Genomic DNA, 23,820 nt, shown 5'->3' on the forward strand with positions numbered 1-23,820 from the left:
TTTTTCCTTTTTCTTTTTGAAAAAGGAAGTCTCACTATGTAGTCCAGGCTGGTCTTGCAATCACTATGTAGCTCAGACTGACCTTGAACTCACAGTGATCTTCCTGCCTCAACCTCCTGAGTGCTGTGATTATAGATGTGCATGATCATGCCCAGGTATTTTTTTCATTTTATGTCCACATTTTTGTGTTACTATATCTACAAAATTCTTTTTCTAAAATGTGAAGTAATCTTAACTGTTTTACTGATTTTACTAGTTTACTCTTTACTATTGTTGGAAATCTAAATTACTTTTACTTCTTAGCTGTGAGATCTTTTCAAGTAAACTTTATTTTTTAAAAACAATTTAAGACTTATAGAAAATGGTCAAGATAGTATAAGTTTTTTTTTTTTTTTTTGCGGAACTGAGGATTGAACTCAAGCCCTTGCGCTTGCCAGGGAAGCGCTTATTCTACTGGCTCCAAGATAGTATAGTTCTTATATACTCCCCCCAGTTAGTTTCCCCTTTTAATGACATATATTATAGAATATTTGTTATAATTTGTTATTAATGGAAGTCCATATTTATATTAATCAGCTTTCTGTTGCTGAGGCAAAATACTGGGCATAAGCATTTTAAAGGAGAAAGGGTTTATTTTGGCTCACAGTTTCAAAGGTTTTAGTCTGTGATCTGTCTACTGCACTGCATTCAGGCCTGAGGTGAGGCAGAACCATCATGGCGGAAGGGGGCAGTGGAGGAGAGCTGCTCCCCTCAGGGCAGCCAAAAAGAGAGAGAAAACCAGAACAAAAAGGCCAGGCACCAGATTGGCTTCTGTGATTCACTCCTGTCAACAAGGCCCCGCCACCCAAATTTCTATTTCTTCCATTAGGGTGTCAACAGTGGTTCATCTACTGATGAAATGAGCACCTTCGTGATGCAGCTGTCCACTTCTGAACACATGAGATGGCTCAGGAACATCTTAGATCTAACTTTAAGCTGTAACAACCCTTCATGCCAGTTTTCTTCCTTCTTGCTTGCTTTCTCTCCTCTCCCCTCCTCTTCTCCCCTCCTCTCCCCTCCCTTCCTCTCCCTTCCCCTCCTCTCTCCCTCTCCCATTTCTTCCCTCTCCCTCTTTCCCCTCCCCCTTTCCCATCCCCTTTTTTTCCCCTTTCCTCTTTCTCTCTCCCTCCTCCTCCTCTCCTTCCTCCTCCTCCTGTTGTTATTCTTATTTTTATTCTTCTATGCTCTTTTTGTGTTCAGGGATCCCACATTTACTTGTTTTGTCTCCTGGGATTTTTTTTTCTTCAGCTTTGAGTTTCTGTTGGACCTATTTTAATGCTGAGAAGGCTGGAGTGTGAGAGTGTGTGTGTGTGTGTGTGTGTGTGTGTGTGTGTAAGAGAATTATCAGACATTTGAGGGCAACAGTGGGTTGTAGTTGTGTTAAAGAAACCTTTGTGGGACTGGGGATTTAGCTTAGTGGTAGAATGTTTGCCTAGCAAGCTGGAAGCCCTGGGTTTGGTCCTCAGCACCAAAAACAAAACAAAACAAAAAAATAAATAAACCTTGCCTAAAATAAACCTCACCTAAGAAGCCTTTGTCATCTTTACTGACAGTGAATAGAAATCATAGAAACTACTTTGAAAACTGAGATACTGTATGAAAGGAAAAGTGATTATTATGATTGAGGGTAAATAAAATTTACCTTGCAATTGAAAATATGAAAGCAAACCCTTCTGTAAGATAAATACCCAAGTGATAATCTAGTTCCTTAGTAGATTTGAGTTTTGGTTAGATCCTACGGTATTCTGATTTTTAGGAAGTGAGCAGAGTTAGGAGTAAGCAGGTTGCATGGAAGTCTTTCGTGGGCATTGAAGGCCCCAAAGCTTGAGCTCTTTCAGCATGCTGACCTATTAGATTTTTATCTCCTGTAAGCTCTTCAGCCTCTGCTGTTATTAAATATATCCCAGTGAGATCTATAATAAATTTATTTTAATAAGGCACTTGAGAAATGTTCTCTGGAACTTAGTAAAATAAATGTTAATTACTACAAATAGGAACTTGGAGCTATTGATCATGTTTGGAAGCCATAACTAAAATACAATTTTGTCTTTATAAGGCATGTTGTAATTTCAGTAAACAAATTAAGATTCTTTGGACTTAGAATGTAGCCTGGTGAAATTTTTTTTTGCCAGAACACAAAATACTAAATGAGAAAAAAAAATCTCTTTAATTCCAATAAAGATCCAGTGACTGCTCTGACTTATCCTGGCACCTAACTTTATGTCAGGCCTGTGACCTCCGCCATGTTTTCTTGTCCCCTCCTCCTCTAGCACCTGCAGTCTCCAGGGGCTTCTCTCCATTTCCTGGTAGTCCCCCAGGATCAGTGAGCAGTTTTATAGAAGGACTTTGTGAAAACAACATTCCTCAAGTTCCTATGTTTTGAAATCTTTCTTTTTGAAATCAACTTCCTTAGAATGTGTTTCAGTTATGATTTTTCTCTTTTTCCTAGGTTATGATATACCCTATATGTCTGTAAACTTGAATTTTCTTCTACTTCAGGAGAGTTGTATTCATGATGGCTTTGAACATGCTTTCTGTCCTTTGTGTCTGGCCCTCCTTCAAGGAAAACCAGGCCTCCCCACCTGGGTTTCCAGTAGCTGCCATTCATATCTCTCTGTTTTTACCTTGTAATCTTTTCCCCCTCTGTAATCTTATACTTCAAATTTCATTTTCCTCACTTCTCAAATTTTTTCTCTATGATTCTTATTATTTTCAAATTGTGTCAGTTTTTCATTATTTTCACTATAACCATCATATCTCCAATGGTTTTATTCTTTTCTCTGTGTTTACTGAGATCTAAAAATCTAGTTTTTATCTTCTTTTTTTAATGTATTTGGTACAGGGTCTCACTTCACAGCTCGGACTTGTAGTGATCCTCCTGTTTTCAGCCTCCCCAATGCTGGAATTACAAGTATGTGCCACCATGCCTGGTCTTGGTGGCTGGCTCAGTGTGCCCAGAGGTGGGTCCGGTGTGGCATGTGGTGAAAGGAATTGAACCCTGGTCCCTGTGCTTGCCTACGCAGACGCTTAGTCCACTGAGCTATCTCGCCAGCCCTTTATCTTTTGTGACCTATTTATTCCTTATGCACTTGCATGTTTGTTTAAAATATTTTACCTGTGATGAAGTTTATTAGGTACAGCAGTTAACCATAGCAATAACTAAAACAGAACAATAATAACAATATGCTGTAATAAAATTACCAGCATCACCACTCTTTTGCTTTGGAACCATTTTTTTTTTCCTTCTAGAACATATTTGCAGTACATAATAGCTACAGTTATCGTGAGGAGTTGGCGCATGCACATAACACATCTTAATTCTCTCTTCTGTCTTTGCTTGGAGACCTTGAACACTACAGTGCAGCTATTCTGGAAACACACCTTAATGAAAGGCAGGCAGTGTATATGGTGGATGAGCTGGATGAAAGGCTGATCATGTCTTGAGTGTGAAAGAGTGGGATGGCCTGAGATGCACCCATTATATGAATGATGCTCAGTTTAAAACTTAGGAATTGCTCAATGTGATGGCGCATGTCTATAATCCCAGCACTTGGGAGGCCAAGGCAGGAGAATCGCTGTGAATTCTAGGCCAGCTGGGCTCCATAGTGAATTCAGGGCCAGCCTGCACTGCATAATGAGACCCTGTCTTCAAAACAAAATACTTTATGCATTGTTCATTTCTGGAGTTTTTCATTCATAATTTCCAACCATAGTTGATTGAGGGTAACTGAAAGCTTGGAAAGCAACCTGAGTAAGGGGTCTGCTGGAATCATTTTTTCCTGGACTTTAGTGTAGCATGAATCTATCTCAGAAGCTGGATTCATAAAAAGCTTGTATGTCCATGGCGTTTGTTGTCCTTTAGGCCTGTGAGAATCAGGCTTGGCTGTCCAGTCATGAAGAGTAGTGCCCCAGCCTCTCAAGCAGGGATAGGAAGGCTGGGGTGTCCCATGTGTGCCCCTTTGCAGATGAGCATGTTTTTGTCCACATCAGTGCAGTTCTCTAGTACAGTGTTAGAGATACAGCTCAGTGTTTTGAGTTGTTCTCTTAGGAATTATGCCTGTTCTCTAATTAATGAATGGTTCAGCACTATTAGGTAGAATTACACAGTTGTGCTTTATAGTTTAAAAGTGGACAGTACTGCAATTTCATATTCTTTCATGTCATTTTTTATTACTTCCCGTCCATGAGTCTTTAACTTTGCATCATCTGCTCACTTTGGGGAAGGAAGACAGTGATATGTTCTGTGCCTTTTTTCTATCAGTCCTGTTTCTCACAGTCTCCATTTCTGATACGGAAGACTCACTGGGAGTCGAGCCCAGGGCCTATTTTCATGCCGTTTGAGAGTCAGCTGATGCATCCACACCTCAGTGAGTCTTCATGTCACTGTTTGTGTAAGCATCAGCTGACCCTCATCCAGAATGTCTATCCTCTGTGCCAGCATAGTGCAGTTTCCTTTTCCTTTATTGTCTATCTGCCTGTCTACATACACACATAATCAAAAATATAATTAAATCTTGAAAAATATAAATGTGCATTTTGAAAACTAATGGGATCTGAGTCCTTATTTTCATCTTATTTCTTACTGCGACATGGATGCAGTGCATAATGATTGCTTCCCATGTGGGGTCAGCACCTGGACAGAATGTCTTCATTCTTTCTCTCCCTTTCCCTGCCCCTCCTAATCTCTTGGTCTTCTTTCCTTTTGCAACAGACCTATCTTCCTATTTCCTATTTTGCTCTTATTTATATTTTGCGTTTCTGATATAAGAGAATTCACATGATATATAAGCTTGTGTGTCTGATTTATTTCACTTAATATTGTGGTCTCAAGCTGCATCCATTTCCTGCAAGTGACTCAAGTCTGTCCTTATTTGTGGCAGAGTAATGCTCCATCCTCATACTGTGTTTTCTTTATCCATCATCTGTCGATGGACATACAGGCCACTTCCAAGATGTAGCTATTGTGCACTGTGCTGCTACAAACATGAGTGTGCATGGGTCACTGCAGTATGATATTTTTAACACTTTCAGGGAGATACATAGAAGGGGAGTAGCTGCGTCAAATGGGATTTCTGCTTTTAATTCTTTGAAGAATCTCCACACGTATTCCCATAGTGGTGTCCTAGTTTACATTCCCTCCAACAGTGTAGGAGGCTGCCTGTTTCCACAGGGACCCAAGGCTTTAACTGCCTGGATTCTTGACTTTAAGCAAGGGGAACCAAGTCTGGTTGGGATGGGAACCTGATGCAGGGCTCAGAAACCATGAGAGGCCCAAATGCCCTGAAAAGGACATGAATGAGGGAAACTCTGAGGCTTTGCTTTGCAAGGTTCTTTCTGTTGATTGTGTGAGAGTTTTTAACATGAGTGACTGTTGACATTTATCAGTTGCTTTTCTTCCTATGTCCAGATGACCGTGAATGTTTATTAATTATTATAGTGTGCTACATTTATTGATTGAGTGTTAAATGTTGGATCATTCCTATATTACTTGGTCATGATGTGTTATCCTTTTCATAGAGTACTGAATTCTATTTAGTAGAAATCATCAGTGAAACCTTCTGAACCTGGACTTTTCTTGTATGAAGGTTAGACTATGACTTTAGTTTCTTTAATAGATATAAGACTGTTGAGACATAGACATTCTTGAATAATCCAGGGCAGTATATGTCTTCCCAGGTCTCTGTCCTTGTCTCCCACATGTTGAGTTCACTGGCCTAAGGTCATTTGTGGTTGGCCTTTCCCCTTTGTAGGATGTGCGGTGCTGTCCCCAGTCACTCCTGACACTCATTACTTGCCTTTGTTTTTCTAGGCCAATCTGACTGGAAATATATCAATTTTTTCTTCATTGTTTACTATTCTACCCACTGAGTCTCTTATTTTGTTTTGTTTTGCGTCTTTTTGAGACAGTTTCACTATGTGGTTCAGGCTGGCTTCAAACTCACTTTGTAGCCTAGGCTGGCCTCAAACTCACAGCAATCCTCCTGCCTCAGTTTCCTGAGTGCTGGGATTACAAGTATGTGCAGAGTTCTCTTCACAGCAATTGAGTGGCCCTGCAGAAGGCCCCAGCTGGAGCTGCACTTCTTGCAGGAGGAGCTGGAGTGGCCTCCTGGCCCTTGCTGGTAGAGGACTAGACCCATGTGATAGAGGAGGGGCCTGGTTTGGCTTTGCCCTCCTCAAGGAAGCTACTTAAAGGCTCTGATCACATTTCCTGCTACCTGTCTGTATTCTACGTACTTTAGATGTGTGCTCCGTGTGTGGCATGACAGTCCTCATGAGAACAGAGCGCAGCCACTGTAGTGTGAGTATTGATGACCCACAGATCAGCTCTAATTGGGCATACCTGGCTTAGGGTGCAGGCACTCTGCAGCTAATGATCTCGCAGCAGACTTGAGTTGGCAGAGGCCGTCTTTAAAGGTGTTTGTCAGAACACCGGTGCACGTCTTCTATAATGTCAATTATGACTTCTCTATAAAGAATAATTGAAGGAGTCCTGAGAAAGGCCTGCTTTCCACAGAAAGGTAAAATTACCGTGTTCATGGATTTCCCAGGACAAGGGTATCATTGTTTCTGCTTCCTGCTTCTTGTCCCATACACAGGTGATCATATTCCTCCTGGTGGCAGGGCAAGAGATTTTAGACTTTCCTAATGCCTAACTTTGAGAAGACAGAGGCCTACACTGCTTTTGTTCAGTAACCCAGTGATTCCTTCTCTGTTCTGTCCACAGGAAGCTGGCTAAGAGTCTCGGAGAGGCTGGTGAAATCGAGCCTGAAACAGAAGGAATACTAACAGAGTATGGTGTCGATTTCTCTGATTTCTCTTCAGAAGTTCTGGACTGTCTCCCTCAAAGTCTGCCCTGGACAATTCCACCTGAGGAGGTCAGCAAAAGAAGAGATCTGAGGTAAACACCTGAAACCCTTGAAGAAGTGGTCTCTGCCTTTCTGCCCTCCAGCCCAGCCTTTTTAGGAACTGAGCTCCTGTATCACTCTCTTGCCACCAGCATTCAGATTCATTTGAGAATGAGAGGCCAGCAAACTATGGCCAAGTCCAGCTGACCACCTGTTATGTACAGCCCATGTGCTGAGTAGTTTTTACATCTCTAAATGGCTGTGAAAAGATTCTGTTTCATGCAGATTACATAAAAATTTGAATTTCAGTGTTCGTGAACTTGTACTACATTTCTGTTTATTCCCTTGTGCTGTTTTGTGTCCTTGCTGCACAGTTGAGGAGCTGCAGTAGAGACCACGTGGCCTGTGAAGTTGATGATAGTTACAGCCTGGCCTTTCCCCCAACTTTGCTGCCCCATTCTAGATTATTCTTATTTCAGAAGGTGTGGGCGCTGCATCTTTTCTCCCCTGCAGACCCCATCGATCTGGTCAAATCAAAGCAGTGCCCCAGGTTAGCGGCGCCTCCTCTAACTGGGCCTCTCTAGGCACACAGCAAAGGATTCAAGACTTTTGTGCTTGCAGCTTCATTTTAAAGCTTTACTTTTCGGTCTGGAATTTGTTGGAAAGTACTTTTGTGGTATTTTTATAACAACATCTTCTTTGAAGATGTTTCTTCATTGTGGGATGTTAGTTCTTTTCTGATATTTCTCTTCAGAATTCGGTTTCAGTCCTGGCACTCATTTTGGATGCCACATGGAGATATTTAGAACCAAGAAAATTTTCATACAAGCACTGAGGCCATGGAAGGGTTTGCTAAGGTCATCCCATGTCAGAGTCTTTCACCACGATGCCCACTGCAGCGTGGGACCTAGGGACCCTCAGACCTGGATGTCCATTGCTGCACCAAGTCGGAGAATTTGCCTTCTCTGACCCTCTTGTCATGGTGTCTTTGCAGAATTTATTGCTCTTTTTCTTTTTCTTACTGGAGATAGGCAGGAAAAGGAGATAATGAGCCCCCTTTTCTACTTGTCAGTATGGCTGATGGGACACGTGTTGTACTTGAAGTCAGCTGGCCCAAGTTGCCGACCTGGAGTTTAGGAGCAGCTGGAGCTCAGGGCTATGAGACCTGGGCTCATGGCCTTTACCTTTCTCCATGTAAGGAAAGGAGCCTGCCTTTCCTTCTGTGTGAATTGGGAGGTTTGTTTCTTAAGATCTTCAACTGAAGACTATAGAAGCATCATTTATTTATTTATTTATTTATTTTTTGTTTATTTTTTTTTCAACAAATAATACACTGCATATATTCTTCTTAGTGGTTAATTGCTGTACAAGATGCAGACTTGTGATCCTATTTACAAACACCATTAGAACAAATCATTCCATTCATTAACAGAATGTAACTATATATCCATCCCAACCACCCTGAATACACAGATACAAAATGGACATTCATCTGTATACCCCATTTTTTCTAAGTTCCGTTATTGAATATTATAGGTGTGTAAACTCAGCAAAATATTCTAAAAGAGTCCAGTAGCCCATAATAGCATTGGGTCTCTGTTTAACTGGCAATGTCAGAAATTACTGATCTGAGTCCCCCACAGCTCAACTTAACAGCATGGCTTTATTTCTTATAATTGCATCTTCATACTTTTCTGCTGGATGGTTAAGACCAAGGTAAAGCAGGACCTATGCAACAAGAGTTGTAGCTTTTTTGTCTGAGAAGGTCAGTGTAATGCCCTCAGGATTTGTCCTGAGATCCTGTACCTCAGATTGTAGAACCTTTATCAGTGCAGCCATGTGGATGAGTCACGGCCAATGCCTGGCCAATGTGCTCTCTGTGAAAGCCTGAGAGAGTGTCTTCTCCCCATGTGACTCTCCTTAGGCCCACTCTATGTCATCGATCACTTTCCTCCTCGGCCCCATAATCTTCTTGATCAGAATATTTGGGACACTACCGAGGTACATGACGTTACAGTACAAGTTCTCATATGTCCTGAGTCTTAACTGACCTTAGAAGGCTAGGGCCAAAATGTTGGCTTTCCTTGTATCCTTCCTTTTTCTCCAATTTTGGTCTGCAAACTTAGGTTGTTAACCATCCAGAAGAAAAAGAAGCATCATTTAATGGGAAAAGAGAAAGGAATGTCAAAATGAACCTTAGTGTTGGAAATATGATTTAGTGTGGCCATTCTGTAATTCAGATCAAAATTTTACTGTACCTACTATTTCCCAAAAACTCTTACTTCCAGGAATCTGTCCTCCTCAAAGTATACAAGCATATGTGTACAGAAGTATTCATTGCTGCTTTATTATAAAACACTTTAAGTCCTGCCAATGTCCATCCATAAAGGAAGGTTTAATAACCCATGGTATACCTATATGATAACATTCATATATTCATCTTTGCAAAAAAGAGAAGGTCCATGTAGACTGTCCCGTAAGGCTGGTTGTCAAATAACCTTAAGGGAAAGGACCAAATTTCAGAACAATGTAAAGATGAGCCAATTTTTATAGAGTAAATTATACAAAAACTATCTCTCTATACCCACAAATACATGTATACACTTATGCATACACACACATATAAAATATCACATACAAGAGAAAATTCAGAAGGAAGTAGTGATTACCATAAGGGATGGATTTGGTATAGTAATAAAGAGGTAAGAAATCACTATTTTTTAATTTTGAATACTACTACATTATTAAAAATTTTAAAATAACTTCTAAAAATTATAAATACATGTTCCTGAAAATAGAAGCAATTGGTCTTTTGTAGCCTGTCTCCTAGATTTTGATCAATACTCAGCATTTCCAAGTCTGGGGACCCAGTGTTGCTCAGGGCTCCCCTCGCGGGCTCCACCTTGCCATTCCTGTGTCCTCGTTGCCTGTGTTGCAGGCAGGCACTGCAGGACGGCTCTGCTGGCCAACACCTGTGTGCCCTGGGGAAGCCCTTGGGGCTTCATGTGAGCATCGCTTGGGACCTTGTGGATACTTTCTGCCGTTAGTGTAGTAACAAGTTGTTTTTTAATCTGGTTTAACCTCCAAACATTTTTTTCCCATCTGCTATCTCCAGGATTATATTTCTAAAATTCAATTTTGATAATTTTATTCCTTTGCATTTGAAGTCTTTTAATGGCTTCCTGATACCTAAAGTAGTAATCTTAAAATATTGTTGAGCATACATTCCCAATACATGTCCCTATTTTTAAATTATAAGCAAATATCCTATGTTTTTGATCTATTATTTACATTGTAAGCATAAATAAAAATAGAAAAATATATGAGAATGATACAAATTATTAAATATTTTAAATTATTTATAAAAATTATAGGAACCACATTTGTTCAAACTCATTTTACTTTTGATATAAGCAACTTCATTTTTATTATTCTTAAATTTCACTTTAATAGCATGATATGGAAATTCAGAGGTCTGATTCTAAGTCTCATATGTTCTGATAATTGGTTTTAGTGGTGATCATAAATGAAAACAAGAAATCAGACATGGTGGTGCATACCTCTGCTTGCACTCAGGGAAGCTGAGGCAGGAGGAATGTATGCGATCACTCTGAGAAACTTGACAACTTAGTGAGACCTTGTCTCAAAATAAAAAATGAAGTGTGAGAGGTATAGCTTAGTCCAGTGGTCCTGGGTTCAATCCCTGATATTGGAGGGAAATAGAAAAGATAAACATTTACAAGATATGAGCTAGCTTGCTAGATCATACTAATTGTTTTAGTCCTATTCACCAGTTATATTCCAATTTACTCTGAGATTCTGCTAATAAGTTGACATCTTTCTTGATATTAGTTCTTATGGACTAATTGAAAGATCGTGCATTTTTGGATTTTTTTGGGAGGGAGGAAGTTCATAATCCTCAATTATTATGCAGGTGGCATCTTAAAAACTAGTTAGAAAATTATGTTAGGAAGTTTGGGCATATACACATGGCCCATTTTGTCTGTAGTTTATTCACTTTTATCAGTTTAGGACCCAAATTGTATAGTAGTAAAAAGTATTTCTACACATTCACTTAAAAATGTTACCTACAGGCCAGAGAGATGGCTCAGTGGAATAAGCGCTTCCTTGGCAAGCACAAGGGCCTGAGTTCAATCCCTGGTTCCACCAAAAAAAAAAAAAAAAAAAAAAAAAAAAAAAAAAAAAGATGTTACCTATAAAACATAAATGTCATTTTTAATTTTTAAATTTTATTTCATTATGTATTTGGTACAGGGTCTCACTATGCAGCTTGGACTCTTAGTGATCCTCCTGTCTCCGCCTCCCCAGCCCTGGGATTACAGGTGTGTGCCACCATGCCTGGTCTTGGTGGCCAGCTCAGTGTACTTGGGGGTGGTGCAGCATGTGGTGCCAGGGATCAAATCTTGGTCCCTGCTCTTGCCTGAGCAGGCATTTAGTCTGTTGAGCTATCTTCCTGGCCCATAAATGTCATTTTTAAAATACAGTAACTTTCCCCATCAGTGTTAAGATACTACCCTTGAAGGGACAGATTAAATTTGTTGATTGTTTCTACAGTACTGAGTGGGTAACATATGACTGGTAGCTGTTGTTTTAAAATCATATGGCTAGGGATGAATTTATATTAGAAGCAAAAAAAAATCAATTTTGCCATTTTCATGGTGTTAGTAGAAATGATATTATTAGCTTAGTATGATCTTCAGTCTCTGAATCTCTGCAACAGTCTTTTAAAACTACATAACTATTTATAAAGGTTAATTTGGCTAAAATGGATAATATTCCTAAGTGCGTGGAAACAGGCATGGGTGATGCCCAGTGACCACAAGTGGCTGGAACTGTAGGAACTGGGAGCGCACCAGGGAGCTGTCTTTTCTCTAGAACCTGACTCTCATGTGGACACTTCACTTAGCCCTGATCATGCACCTAGTGCAGTCATGGGGGTTAATTCATCTATTTGTGTAGCCATAGTTAATTTCTTAGTTTGTACAACAAAATTTACATAGAGAAAAGTCTGGAAGTACATTGAAGTGTTTGGGTCTAATTAGTTTTTCCTTTTCTTTGGCTGGTGTTGTGATAGATTTGTTCAGTTTTTCAGTCAACAAATATTTCCTGAACACCATCCCTAGACTCTGGAAGCATAGCAACAGATGAAAATAGACGTGGGCTCTGTCTTCATGGCATTCTGTGTCTCATGGCAGAAGAATATGAGTCAGATCCATTCATAGTCAAACATGAAATTATAATAAATGAGAAAGATATTTGGTACGTGAGGAGCGTGAGATTTCTTCTGCTTAGAGGCCCAATATTGTGAGAGACGCTTAAAGTCAATTTTCATTTTCCTAGAAATGACAAAAGAGCTAGGATTGCATATTAACTTTTTGTCACCATGACAAAATACCTAAGAAAAGTAACTTAAAGGAGGGAAGGTTTATTGTGGCTCCTGATATCAGAGGTCTCTGTCCATAGTCACTGGCTCCATGTATGCAGTGGCGGAGGCAGAACATCATGGTAGAGAGGCTGTGCTAGAGCGACGCTGCCCACCTCATGGCAGCCAGGAAGCAGCTGCAGCGAGGAGGAGTACATGCCAGCAGGCTTCCTCCTTTCACCTTTGCTCCATAAAGCCTCTCCCTGCTGGACAGTAGCAACCACAGCCTGCCAAGCCTCTTCCTTGTGTTTACTGTCCCATGTGCCAGTCATCTCTGGAGATACATTGAGCCTCAAAGTGTGCTTTACTCATTTCCTAGACATTTCTTAATCCAGTCAGGTTGATAATGAAGGTTAACCATAAAAAACTGGATGTGGTGGTATAGGCTTAGAATCCTAGTGCTCAGGAGGCTGAGGCAGGAAGATTGAGAGTTCATGGTCAACCTGGATTATATAGTGAATTTCAGGTCAGCCTAGGCTATGTAACATGACCCTGTCTGGAAACAAAACAAGAAAATTAAAAAATTAACAATGACAGATCCAGTCCCAACACTTGCTGAAAAATGTGTGCTATATTGAATAAATTAATGGATATTTCAACTCCTAGAATCAAATCATTCATGTCCTTTTTCTCCCCTAAAACATTGATTTACATTGTACATAATGCATATGTGTATTACTACATATGGAATTAACCATTGGAAATACAAAGACCAGCCCTTGTTCTACAGGGAGATACATTAATACTTAGGTCAGCTACAGCTGGGAATGACAAGTGCCGTAATACAGATAGGACAGTCCTTGTTGCCGGAGCTCAGGGCTGAGAGAGGGGTGCCACAGGGTAACTACAGGCAGACAGCCTGTTCACCCCGCCCTGGGGAACTCCTCTCATGGGCCATCCTGCTTTGGAGCCTGCAGTGCTCCTCTGGCTCTAGCTACGTAAGAGCTTCTACGTACCCATTTAGGTTTGGTATTTGAACAATTATATTTGGAACAGAAAAGTTCCATCAATCTTTAAACCTCATAATCCAATTATGTCAGTAAAATTCCAGTTTTTTCGTCCAGTGGAATTGGGGTAATATTTTGCAAACTGAAGTAGAGAAAAATTGTGTTTATTTTGAAAAGAAAAATGGTTGGTTAGCAATTTTTAAGGAGCAGGGCTGGTGTGAACTTGTAGGGGTGATCTGGCCCTTCTGATGGGCTCACCAGTTTTTGAACCTTTGGCTCTGAAGGTCCTTGCTTGCATGGCCTAGACCTATAACTCTCTTTTGCAGGTCATCTGAGGTTAAAAAAAAAAAAAAAATTAGAAGCAACACCAATACTGCAAATCTCTGCATTAGGAAGACACTGTGTCCCAGGAAAATGCTTCCAGGGATTGCACCAAAAGCCAAAAAAACCCAGGAGTATTTCTGAGACTGGCTGAGGTTCTGTGTCATTTCATTCATACTGTTCTGTTTCCTCTGACAATAAACTAGAGTAGGAAACCAAGTCTTAAAGTTCAGTGAAAATGTAAATATTGGAGAGGAAAGTGCCACACCAAGCTGACCTTTTCTTTTCCCTGTAGTTGGGATTATTGTGGATGTGTGAGTCACGTCACTCTGCAGCAGGGCCACAAGCTCTGCTGCAGCAGAGGTGGTTTCTATAGTTTTTTATGAGAGTGCTTGTGGGTATCTGTTTCTTTACTATTCTCTTAATAAAAAGGAAGCCCAGTGACCTCCACTGGACCACTACAAATATGAAAATTGGCACTGAAAATTGCTTGCTCTAGATTTTCCAATTGCTCGCTCGCTCCTTCTCTCTCTCTCTCTCTCTCTCTCTCTCTCTCTCTCTCTCTCTCTTTCCATTTAATGTCATTCTGCCAACTGGTGATTTTATTATTATAAACAGGACATTGTATTCACTTTTAAAAAGAAATATGAAGCTGGAGGTAAGATTACAAACTACAGCTTCTTAGCTGCCAAAATAGAAAACAATGAGCTAAAAATACTGAACCCAGAAAGGGTGCTGTGGTGAAAAATATTGAAATATCTTAAGGTGGAGCTGTTCCAAAAGGGCAGAAATTCCATCTCACTCCAGGTAAAGCCAACCTTGAAATAGCAACTTGAAAGGAGAAGCATCTCATACTAACCTCTTTCGGGTCAGCTCTTCTGTGGGAAAGCTTTCAAACATAACTCACATTAAATGACTAATGATCTCTCTGTGTACCAGGAAGTCTCATGTGATTAAATTGTCATTGAGAAGGAGTTCCTCTGGGCAGTCACTGTGTGTGGCATGGGGAAGAGCTCTAGGAGTTGGTCCTGGCTCTCCAGGAATGAGCTGAGGACTTTGGGCACATTGGGGGCTCTGGGTAGGAGTGGGAAGAGTGAGCAGGTTCATGTTTTCTAAAATGAATTTAGGATTTTCGAGAAGCTGTTGGTAGGTCATGAGTTCTTTGGGGTGGGCTTTTGTTTATGGAGACGGGCTTCTGTGGCCAGGTCTCTTAATAGATGGCTTTGAGCTTTTCTCATGGATCATCCCATGGACCTGGGATCCACTCAATATACTTTACAGATTGCTCAGCTAGGTACTTCAGCTCCTTCTACTTTTATTTTTTTATTTTGTAACTTTTTTTAATTATTATTTATTTATTTATTTTTCTTTTCAAAGTTTTATTGATAAACATATAGCAATGAGACAGTTTCAAATCAAATTGAGAGTACAGTTTCAACAAATAATACACTGCATATATTCTTCTTAGTGGTTAATTGCTGTACAAGATGCAGACTTGTGATCCTACTTACAAACACCATTAGAAAAAATCATTCTATTCATTAAGAGAATGCAACTATATATCTATCCCAACCACTTTGAATACACAGATCCTTCTACTTTTAACAGTGCATAATTTAATGTTTGAAATAGCTTAAGTTCTTCATAGACATCTGATCTTGAATTTGAAAGGAAATTGTCTCCATTGGTGACTCTTAACATTTATCTGAGAAATAAGTATGACTGAATGCCACAGGCAGTGCATGATGATAGTGCAGGAAATCATGTTTTAAATGTTAGTTCGTCAGTGGCCAAGGAAACTCCTGCTTTCCATAGCTAGTGAGAAGCAAGACTAAATTGTTTAGCGTCATCTGGAGAGGCTATCATTGTCATTTTGAAACCACTGGCAGAATTATTCTTTTTGTGTAAATCCCAACTCACTGTTTGTGAACTTATAGGAAACTCATAGGTAGTAACAAAGGTTAATGAGTCCTGGGTTGGGGAGATAGCTCAGTGGCGGAAGTGCCTGCCTGGCAAGTGCAATAAGTGCAGGGTCCTGAGTTTGATCCCTGGTACAAAAAAAAAAAAAAGGATTAATGAGTCCTAAAGTAGTTCCACAAGTGGACATTCTTAGTTGTAAGCATGTGCTTTCTTTAGTAGTTTGCCATCCTATGAAATCTGTATTGATAGCACTGCTCATAGAGAAGATGAATATTCAAGGATAAGTAGATTTTTATCTGAACAGATGAGAATGCCAATTGGCAATGAAGACAATATTTAAATGTATTCCCTAAAACTATTTATTTATTTATTTATTTTGGTGGAACCAGGGATTGAACTAAGGCCCTTGCTCTTGCCAGGCAAGCATTTGTTCTACTGAGCCATGTTCCTGGCCCCTCAGAACTATTTTTATAGCATTGTGGAAAAGTGCGTGTATAGACAAGATAACTAATTTCTATATATCCTAAATAAAAGCTGTTAGCAAATTATATATATATATATTTTTTTTAATTTTATTTATTTATATATGTGTGTGTGTGTGTGTGTGTGTGTGTGTGTGTGTGGCCAGCTCAGCCCACCAGGGGGCGGGGCTGGCTGGCATGTGGTGCTGGGGGATTGAACCGCGGTCCCTGTGCTTTGCTGAGCTTGTTCTAAGTAGGTGCTTTAGACCACTGAGCCATCTCACCAGCCCAGCAAATTATATTTTGACTATATGAAGAAACACTTTATATTGATGGCCTGTGACTTGAAGTAAACTAAGTTGCAGAGATAGCTAATTTTCAAGGTTGCATAGTCTCTTCACTATCTTTTACACTGAGGTATTGCTCACGTATTATAAAATTCACCCTTTTAAAAATTGTACAATTTAATATTTTCTGGCATAGTTACAAAATTACACAGGCATCCCTATTACCTAATTCTAGAACATTTTCATCATCCCCAAAAGAAATCCCATCAACTGCCAGGCATGATGGTGCACAACAGTGATCCCAGTACTTGGAAGGCTGAGCCAGGAGGATCATGGGGAGCTCAAGGCCAGCCTAGACTATATAGTCAAGACTGGTCTGAACTACATGGCAAACCCTGACTTTGAAAAAATAAAAAGAAAGAAAAGAAAAACGGAGGCAATGAAAGCGAGAGAGAGAGAGAGAGAGAGAGAGAGAGAGAGAGAGAGAGAGAGAGAGAGATCAATCGAGAGATCCCATCAACTCTCGCCCCCCACCTGGGCTCTTTGCAGATTTGTGGATTTCTATATTCTGAAAAGGTCTTCTGTATTTTATAGTTAGCTTTTAAAAAACTTGACATAATGTTTTCAAGGTCCATTCATACTGTGGCATTTTATACAACTTCATTTCTGTGTGACTGAATAATATTTCACTCTATGTATGTACTGTGTTTCATTTATTTATCTGCTGATGGATATTCAAGTTGATTCTGCTTCTTCACTCATCTGAGGACTGCTGCTGTGAATATTTGTGCATGGGTTTTGTTGTGGGCATATGTTTTCACTTCTCTCAGGTATATACCTGGGAGTAGAGTTTCTGGGTCATATAAGCAGTCTGTACTACCATGTCCGGTGCCTGGCAAGGTGTTCTCCAGAATGGCCGACCATTTTGCATTGCTGCCAGCAAGCACATGTGTCTCAGTGTTCCATGACCTCACCAACACTTGTTAATATGCATGATTATATCCACCCTTGTGAGGTGAGTGTTTATCTCTTTGTAGTTTTGTTTATTCTTTCTGTAATGATTAATGATGCTGGCAATATTGTATGTGCTTCTTGGTCATTTGTTTATCTTATTTGAAGAAGTATCTTTTCAGATCATTCACTCTTTTCTAAAATTGGACTCTTATTTTTATATAGAGTAGAAGTAGGAGTAGTTTTATGTTCAAAATACTATTCACTTATCAAATAAATGATTTGAAAATATTTTCTTCCATTTGTAGTCTTGCACTCTTTTGTTTTGTGGTTTGTTTTGTTCTTGTTTTTGTTTTTAATGATGCTGGAATTGAATGAAGAGCTTTCAGACTGAGTTACATCCCCACCACTTTTTTGTGGTTTTTATTTTGAGAATCACTGAGTTGTCTAGGCTGGACTTGAACTTGTGACCCTCCTGCCTTATACTCCTTGAATGCCAGAACTTCAGACTCCACAACTGTGCCTGGCTCTTGCGCTCTCTTAAATTTTTTTGTATTTTAAGACAAGGTCTACAGGGTCCCACTGCATAGATCAGACTTGCAGTGATCTGCTTGTTTACAGCCTCCCAAGTGCTAGGAATACAGGCATGTACCACCATGCTCAGTCTCAGTCGCTGTCTCAGCACGCCCCGGGGGCAGGGCTGGCACAGCAGGTCTGGGGATTGAATTCCTGGTCCCTCTGTCTGTCTAAGCAGGTGCTTTAATCTGCTGAGCTATTTGGCTGACCCTAATTTTTTTAAAAAATGTATTTAGGGGTCCATAGGGTCTCACTCCATAGATTGAACTTGTAGTGATTCTCCTGTTTTCAGCCTCCCAAGTGCTGGGATTACATGCCCAGTCTCAATCACTGTCTCAGCTTACCCCAGGGGTGGGGCTGGCATGGCACACTGGGGATTGAACCCCAGTCACTATGCTCTGCCTAAGCAGGTGCTTTAGTCCACTGAGCTATCTGGCCAGCCCTCTTGTGCTTTCTTGTTGGTGGTGTTGGATGCACACATGTCTAAGCCTGCAGAATTCCAGTTTATTTTTCTTCTATTGATTTTTGTGGGGGACAGGATCTCAGTATGTTGGCCAGATTGGCCTTGAATTTGGGATTCACTTGCCTCAGTCTGATGGTAGCTGGCACTACAGATGTGGACCACCATGCCCATCTTGGTTGTTTTTGATGTTATATCTAAGCAATCATTGGTTATAAGATTACAAAGATTCATACATAGTTTTCTTCTTGGTTTTGCAGTGTTGGTACATTTATGTTTATGATCCACTGTTCATGTATGTAAATGGTCTGAGGTGAGGGCCCAACTTTGTTCTTTTGCATGTGTGATGCCGTTGTCCCTGTGCCACAGGGAAAGACTACTGTTTAGAAGATGATTCTTTTTCTATTAAATTATCTTGATATCCTTGCTACAAAGTGGTCAATCATAAATATAGAGGTTTATAATTGGACTCAGAATTCTATCCCACTTATTCCTATCTCTGTCTTTATCCTAGGACCATACTATCTGGATTACTGTAATTTTGACATAAGTTTTGAACTTAAGAAGCATGAGTCTTTCAGTTTCACTATTCCACCAGGGTTTTTTCATCCTTCAAGATGTCATGCATTTTCATATGATTTTTAAGATCTGCTTGTCAATGTCCGGGAAAGGGGGTTCTTGGTAGGAAGGGATTGTATTGAATCCGTACATCAATTGGATAGTGCTACCAACTTAATAGTATTAAGTCTTCCAACTTGGGAACATGCAGTGTCTTTCCATTATTAGGACTTTAATTTCTTTTAGTGATATTTTATAGTTTTTAGTAAACAAGTTGCACATTTTGTTAAATTTCTTCCTATGTATTTTTATTCTATTTATTACTAATGAATTTTTTCTCAAGTAGTTCACTGTTACTGTTTATGCATACAGTGGATCTTTATGTATACATATTGCATACTAAAACCTTGCAGAACACATTTATAAACTTTTTTGTGGGAATCTTAGGGTTTTTTGTATTTAGAAGTTTGTGTCATCTGAAAATACAGTTTTTCTTCTTTCCTAATCTGTATGTCTTTTATTTATTTTTCTTACTCAGTTGCTCAAACAAGAACTTTCATACAATGTTGAGTGGAAGCAGCAAGGGCTGGCCTCCTTACCTTGTTCCTGGTCTTGGGGGAATCAACTGCATCTTCTTGTATTAACTGGAATCCTAGCTGTGTGTTGGGGGGAGGGGGAGGGAATTGGTAGATATCTTCAATTAAGTTAAAAATATTTTCTTCTGAGCCTAGTTTGTTGATCTAGTTTTCTATTTCGTTGTTTATCTTCCATCTAATTGTTCTCTCTGTTATTGAAATTTGTATGTTAAAGTCTCCAGCTATTACAGTTGAATTCTGTATTTCTTCCTTTAGTTTTGCCAGTTTTTGCTTTCATGTATTTTTTTTTTTTTTGCTCTATTGTTAGGTGCATATGTTTGTAATTGTTTTGTTTAACCTCACTAACATTATAAATGTGCTCCTTCATCTCTATTAATACTTTTTGATATGAATTCTGTGTCATCTACTATGAGTTTTACTAATCCAAACATGATGAGATATTTGTGTCCCTAATAAGTGCCCTTGTAGAAACCTTAGCCCTTGAGTAATGATGCTGAGAGGTGGCACCTCTGTCTGGGCTGACCTCAGGTCATGAGGGCAGAACTCTCAGGAAGGAGGTTTCTCCTTCACAGGAGATCTCTGTTCCTTCTACTGGATGAAGACACGGTGAGAAGGTCCCATCTTGTCATGAGGGGTGGAAGTTGTACCCACCCCCACCAGCCCAGGATCTGCTGGCTCCTTGATCTTCACATGCTCAGCTCCAGCACTGTGATCAGTAAGGCTGTTGTTTATAAGCTGCTCATCCCTGTGTTCTGTTCCAGCACTCTGGGTGGACTGAGGTGGTCTAGGCTCTGTGCAGCTGGACTAGACCCCCTGAACTATTGGAAAACCAGTTTCTGTGCTGGGCTGAGGGAGCCTCTGCCTGTGCTGGGGCATGCTGTCATCTCAGGTGCACACTTCACTATGCAGCCTTGGCCTTGACCCCCACCTGCAGGCAGCTTCTGGGTCAGCTGGCAGTGAGGGCCCGAAACCTTCATGGGTCTTTCCTGGTGCGCGCATGTGTACAGTGCTATGTGCATGTGTGGCCACCTCCATCCCCAGGGTGGAGAGTCCAATAGTTTCAAAGCTCTCTATGGACATCTCCTCCAAGTTTTCCCTTTCACTTTTTTGGGTAGGTCTTCACCTGCTCCACTGATACCACCTTCTCAGATGGCTGTGGAGTTGAATAAATAGTACTGACTGTTTTCAGCAAATACTTATGAGGCTGTTTGTCCAGAGCAAGATCTGATGCAGGACAGTCAGCCAGCCATGAATTGGTTTTGGGAGCTACTGACTAAGTCAAACACTGACCCTGCCTCTGGAGTGATTTCAGGGCTTTCTCTATCTGTTCAGCCCATCCACAGAGGCTGCTGCTTCTTACTTCCCTTGTAAGGCTCTTGTTATTTAAGGCTTCTGTGGAGTTGGGGAGAGATGTTAGGATCTCCCTCCCAAAGCCTTCTGTTCTTATTGGTATTTTGCCATTTTTCTTAAAGATTTGCACCTCACATTGGTAGAAGCCTTTAGTTAATTTCCAGAGTTCTGAAAATGTTGATCTTAGTAATCTTGCCAGATTTCCTGTTACATATATGGAGTAAGAGTTCTACAGAGGTCTCTAGTCCTGCAGGGTCACTCTGGTCTCTTTCCCATTCAATACTTGGGCTGGAGATAAAAGAAGACAGTGTCCTATAGAAAGTTTTAGGAAAACAATAGCCCTCCTGGGGAAGATAATAGTGAGAGCAAAAGGAAGTGAGAATTTGAAAGTAATGCCTATAATCCTAGCACTTGGGTGGCTGAGGTGGAAAGATTGTGAGTTCAAGGCAAGCCTGAGTTACATAGCAAGACCTTGCATCAAAGAAAGAAAGAAAGAGGCCACAGAATAGTCAATAATTGTGTGTGAAAATTTTTCCTAAGATTAAGAATATTGGGTAGCCTGGCGTTCATAACAGTACAACAGAGGGGGGAGGGGAGGGGAGGGGAGGGAAGGGAAGGAGAGGGAAGGAAAGGAGAGGGGAGGAAGGAAAGAAAGAGTCTGTTGCTAATATGGAAAAAGAGAAATTAAAATATTTTGTGTAGGGAGATACTAGGGATTTAACCAAGACCATTCTACAACTCTAGCCCTTATTTTTTATTTTGAGATAGGATCTCACTGAGTTACTAAGTTGCCCAGGCTCAGGTGAAACTCGAACTTGCGATCTTCATGCCTCAGGCTTATCTCAGGCATGTGCTACCATGTTTGGTGAGGGAAATATATTTCTTAACTTCCTGTCTAGTTCTACACTCAGCCCTTCACCTCTCTCCAGTTCTATTCTGACAGAGTTCCAAGTCTGGCCCACGCCTGGCACTGCTTTATCTATGGTTTAGGCACATCCTACCTGCATGAGGCCTTGATCTCTGGACACTTTCATCGCACCTTTCTGTTTTCCCTTGGCACTCGGTTCATGTACCACACTGCCCTCTAATTTACCTGGATGTGACTCCTGCCCCCGCTTTGGATAGCAGGTGCCTTATTCAGGATAAGGGCTGGGTTTCACCTGTCCATTTCTCAGTACTTGGGTATAATAAATTATATCTGTAATAATTGTGTGTAGGAGAAAGGGAGAAAGGGGAGGAAGTGGTTTTCTTTAAAAGTTTGCCTAACATATATTAATTTACTCAGTATAATATATTTTTTAGAAAGTTCCAGGACTCATTCCCGTTTTATTTTGGTACTCCTAGGGAAATGAATATTGTTAAATATAATTTGGTGCCTTCAATGTGTAAGGGGACAATTAGGTAGAAAAGTATCTTAAGAAAATGTTAAATTACTATTATAAAATAAGAGGTACAATTTTGTTTCTGGCCAAGATGGTGTATATAGAGTCCTCACAGTTCCATCTTAAACTAAAAACCTGAAATAACACAGCAAACAAGCATAGGAGACTTCGTGGGGTGGATGAAGAAGGCAGGCCGTGGAGGGCTCCCAGGACCTGTGAGCGTGGTAGTGGCACCTCAGGTGGCCTCATTGCTGCCTATGTACCCTAGTCATGGTACTGCAGGAATCTCCAACCTAGAATGGCCAAAAGGCACATAAAAGGTACTCTCCCAGAAAAACCTGTCTCCTCTAGCCAGAGGACCAGGAAAAGGTGACCTAACAACAGGGACCTTTTTGGCAATGCTGACCCTGTACCAGCCACACATAGCACAGTATTAAGGGACCACCATCCTTGCACGATCCCCACACCTAGGGTTATCTATGGAGTAAGCAGTGAGCTAATCTTTCATCCTGCCTACAATACGCGAGTGACAGACCTGCTCCTACGAGAGGTGGTGTCAAGCCTGAGCCAGGGGCTCCTCTTCTGTCCCCTGCACAACAGAAATGGCTGATGGCACTGCCAGTTCCTTGCCTGGGTATTGTGAATGGATCCAAGTGAGGAGCTGTGCATTCCCTGTCCCAGCGGAAGCAGGCATGCTCCTGCCGCCCTCCTGGTAGCACCACCAGGGCAGGTGTCCCCTTGCCCATCTAGTGGGAGCTTGCGGAGCTCAGATCCCCTCCCAGAGTATGGCTGGCAGTGCTAAGGGCAGAGCTGATATTCTGTCCCCCTGAAAAAGCAGGCCTAGGGTCTACTTTGCTTGTTTTGTTTGTTTTTGTGTTGTTGGGGTAGTTTGCTTGTTTTATTGTGTTTTTAAAATATCTTTAGTTTTTGGGAAGGGTGTATAGGGTGTTCAGGATCTCACTACTAGATCAGACTTGTCATGATCCACCTGTTTCCAGCCTCCCAAGAGCTGGGATTACAGGCCCACGCCACCACGCCAAGTCTCAATCGCCATCTCAGCGCACCCTGGGGGTGGGGCCAGCACGCAAGCCCGGGGATCAAGCCCCTGCCCCTGTGCCTGCTTGCAGGTGCTTTAATCTGCTGAGCTATTTGGCCAGTTTGCTTGTTTTAAATGAAGAAACAATCAACTCTGGGGAGAGGGTTGTATAATTTAGGAATGAAATTTTAAATGGACTAAAAATTGAAAGCTATATAAGTGACCAATAAGATACACACCAGAAGATGTACTTAACATCACTGACCATTACAGAAATGCAAGTCAGAACCACAGTGAGATGCCTGTGTACATGCCCTAGGATGGCTGTCATCATAGGACAGTGACAAGGGTTAGTGAAGATACAGAGGTGCTGGAGCCATCACAAACTACTGGTGAGAATGGAGAATGGTGTGGCCATCTTGAAAAACCAGTTGGCATTTCTTCCACATGCCAAACCCATAGTTCCTGTGTGACCCAGCACTTTACTCCTAGATGGTTGAGACCATAGCCACACCAAAGCTCACATGTGAAGTACACAGCAGCATCATTCAAAACTGGGAACAGCCCATGGACCCATCTGAGCTGATGAATGGAAGAATAGAGTGCGCAGTGCTCGTGCTGTGGGTGGTTACTGCGGTACGTGCTGCC

At 40.9% G+C, this 23,820-nt stretch overlaps 1 protein-coding gene across 3 annotated transcripts in view; it reads left to right on the forward strand.

Moving 5' to 3' along the window:
- Positions 1-23,820, forward strand: part of Dis3l2 (DIS3 like 3'-5' exoribonuclease 2) — a 321,513-nt gene that overhangs the window by 169,294 nt on the left and 128,399 nt on the right. For all 3 annotated transcript variants that reach the window (XM_023722254.1, XM_023722255.1, XM_023722256.1), the window contains one exon: positions 6,764-6,937. In XM_023722254.1, the coding sequence (XP_023578022.1) occupies positions 6,764-6,937 (174 nt within the window). The remainder of the gene's footprint in view (positions 1-6,763; positions 6,938-23,820) is intronic.

This window comes from Octodon degus, unplaced genomic scaffold (genome assembly GCF_000260255.1).
Source record: "Octodon degus isolate 3935 unplaced genomic scaffold, OctDeg1.0 scaffold00089, whole genome shotgun sequence".
Classification (NCBI taxonomy): domain Eukaryota; kingdom Metazoa; phylum Chordata; class Mammalia; order Rodentia; family Octodontidae; genus Octodon; species Octodon degus.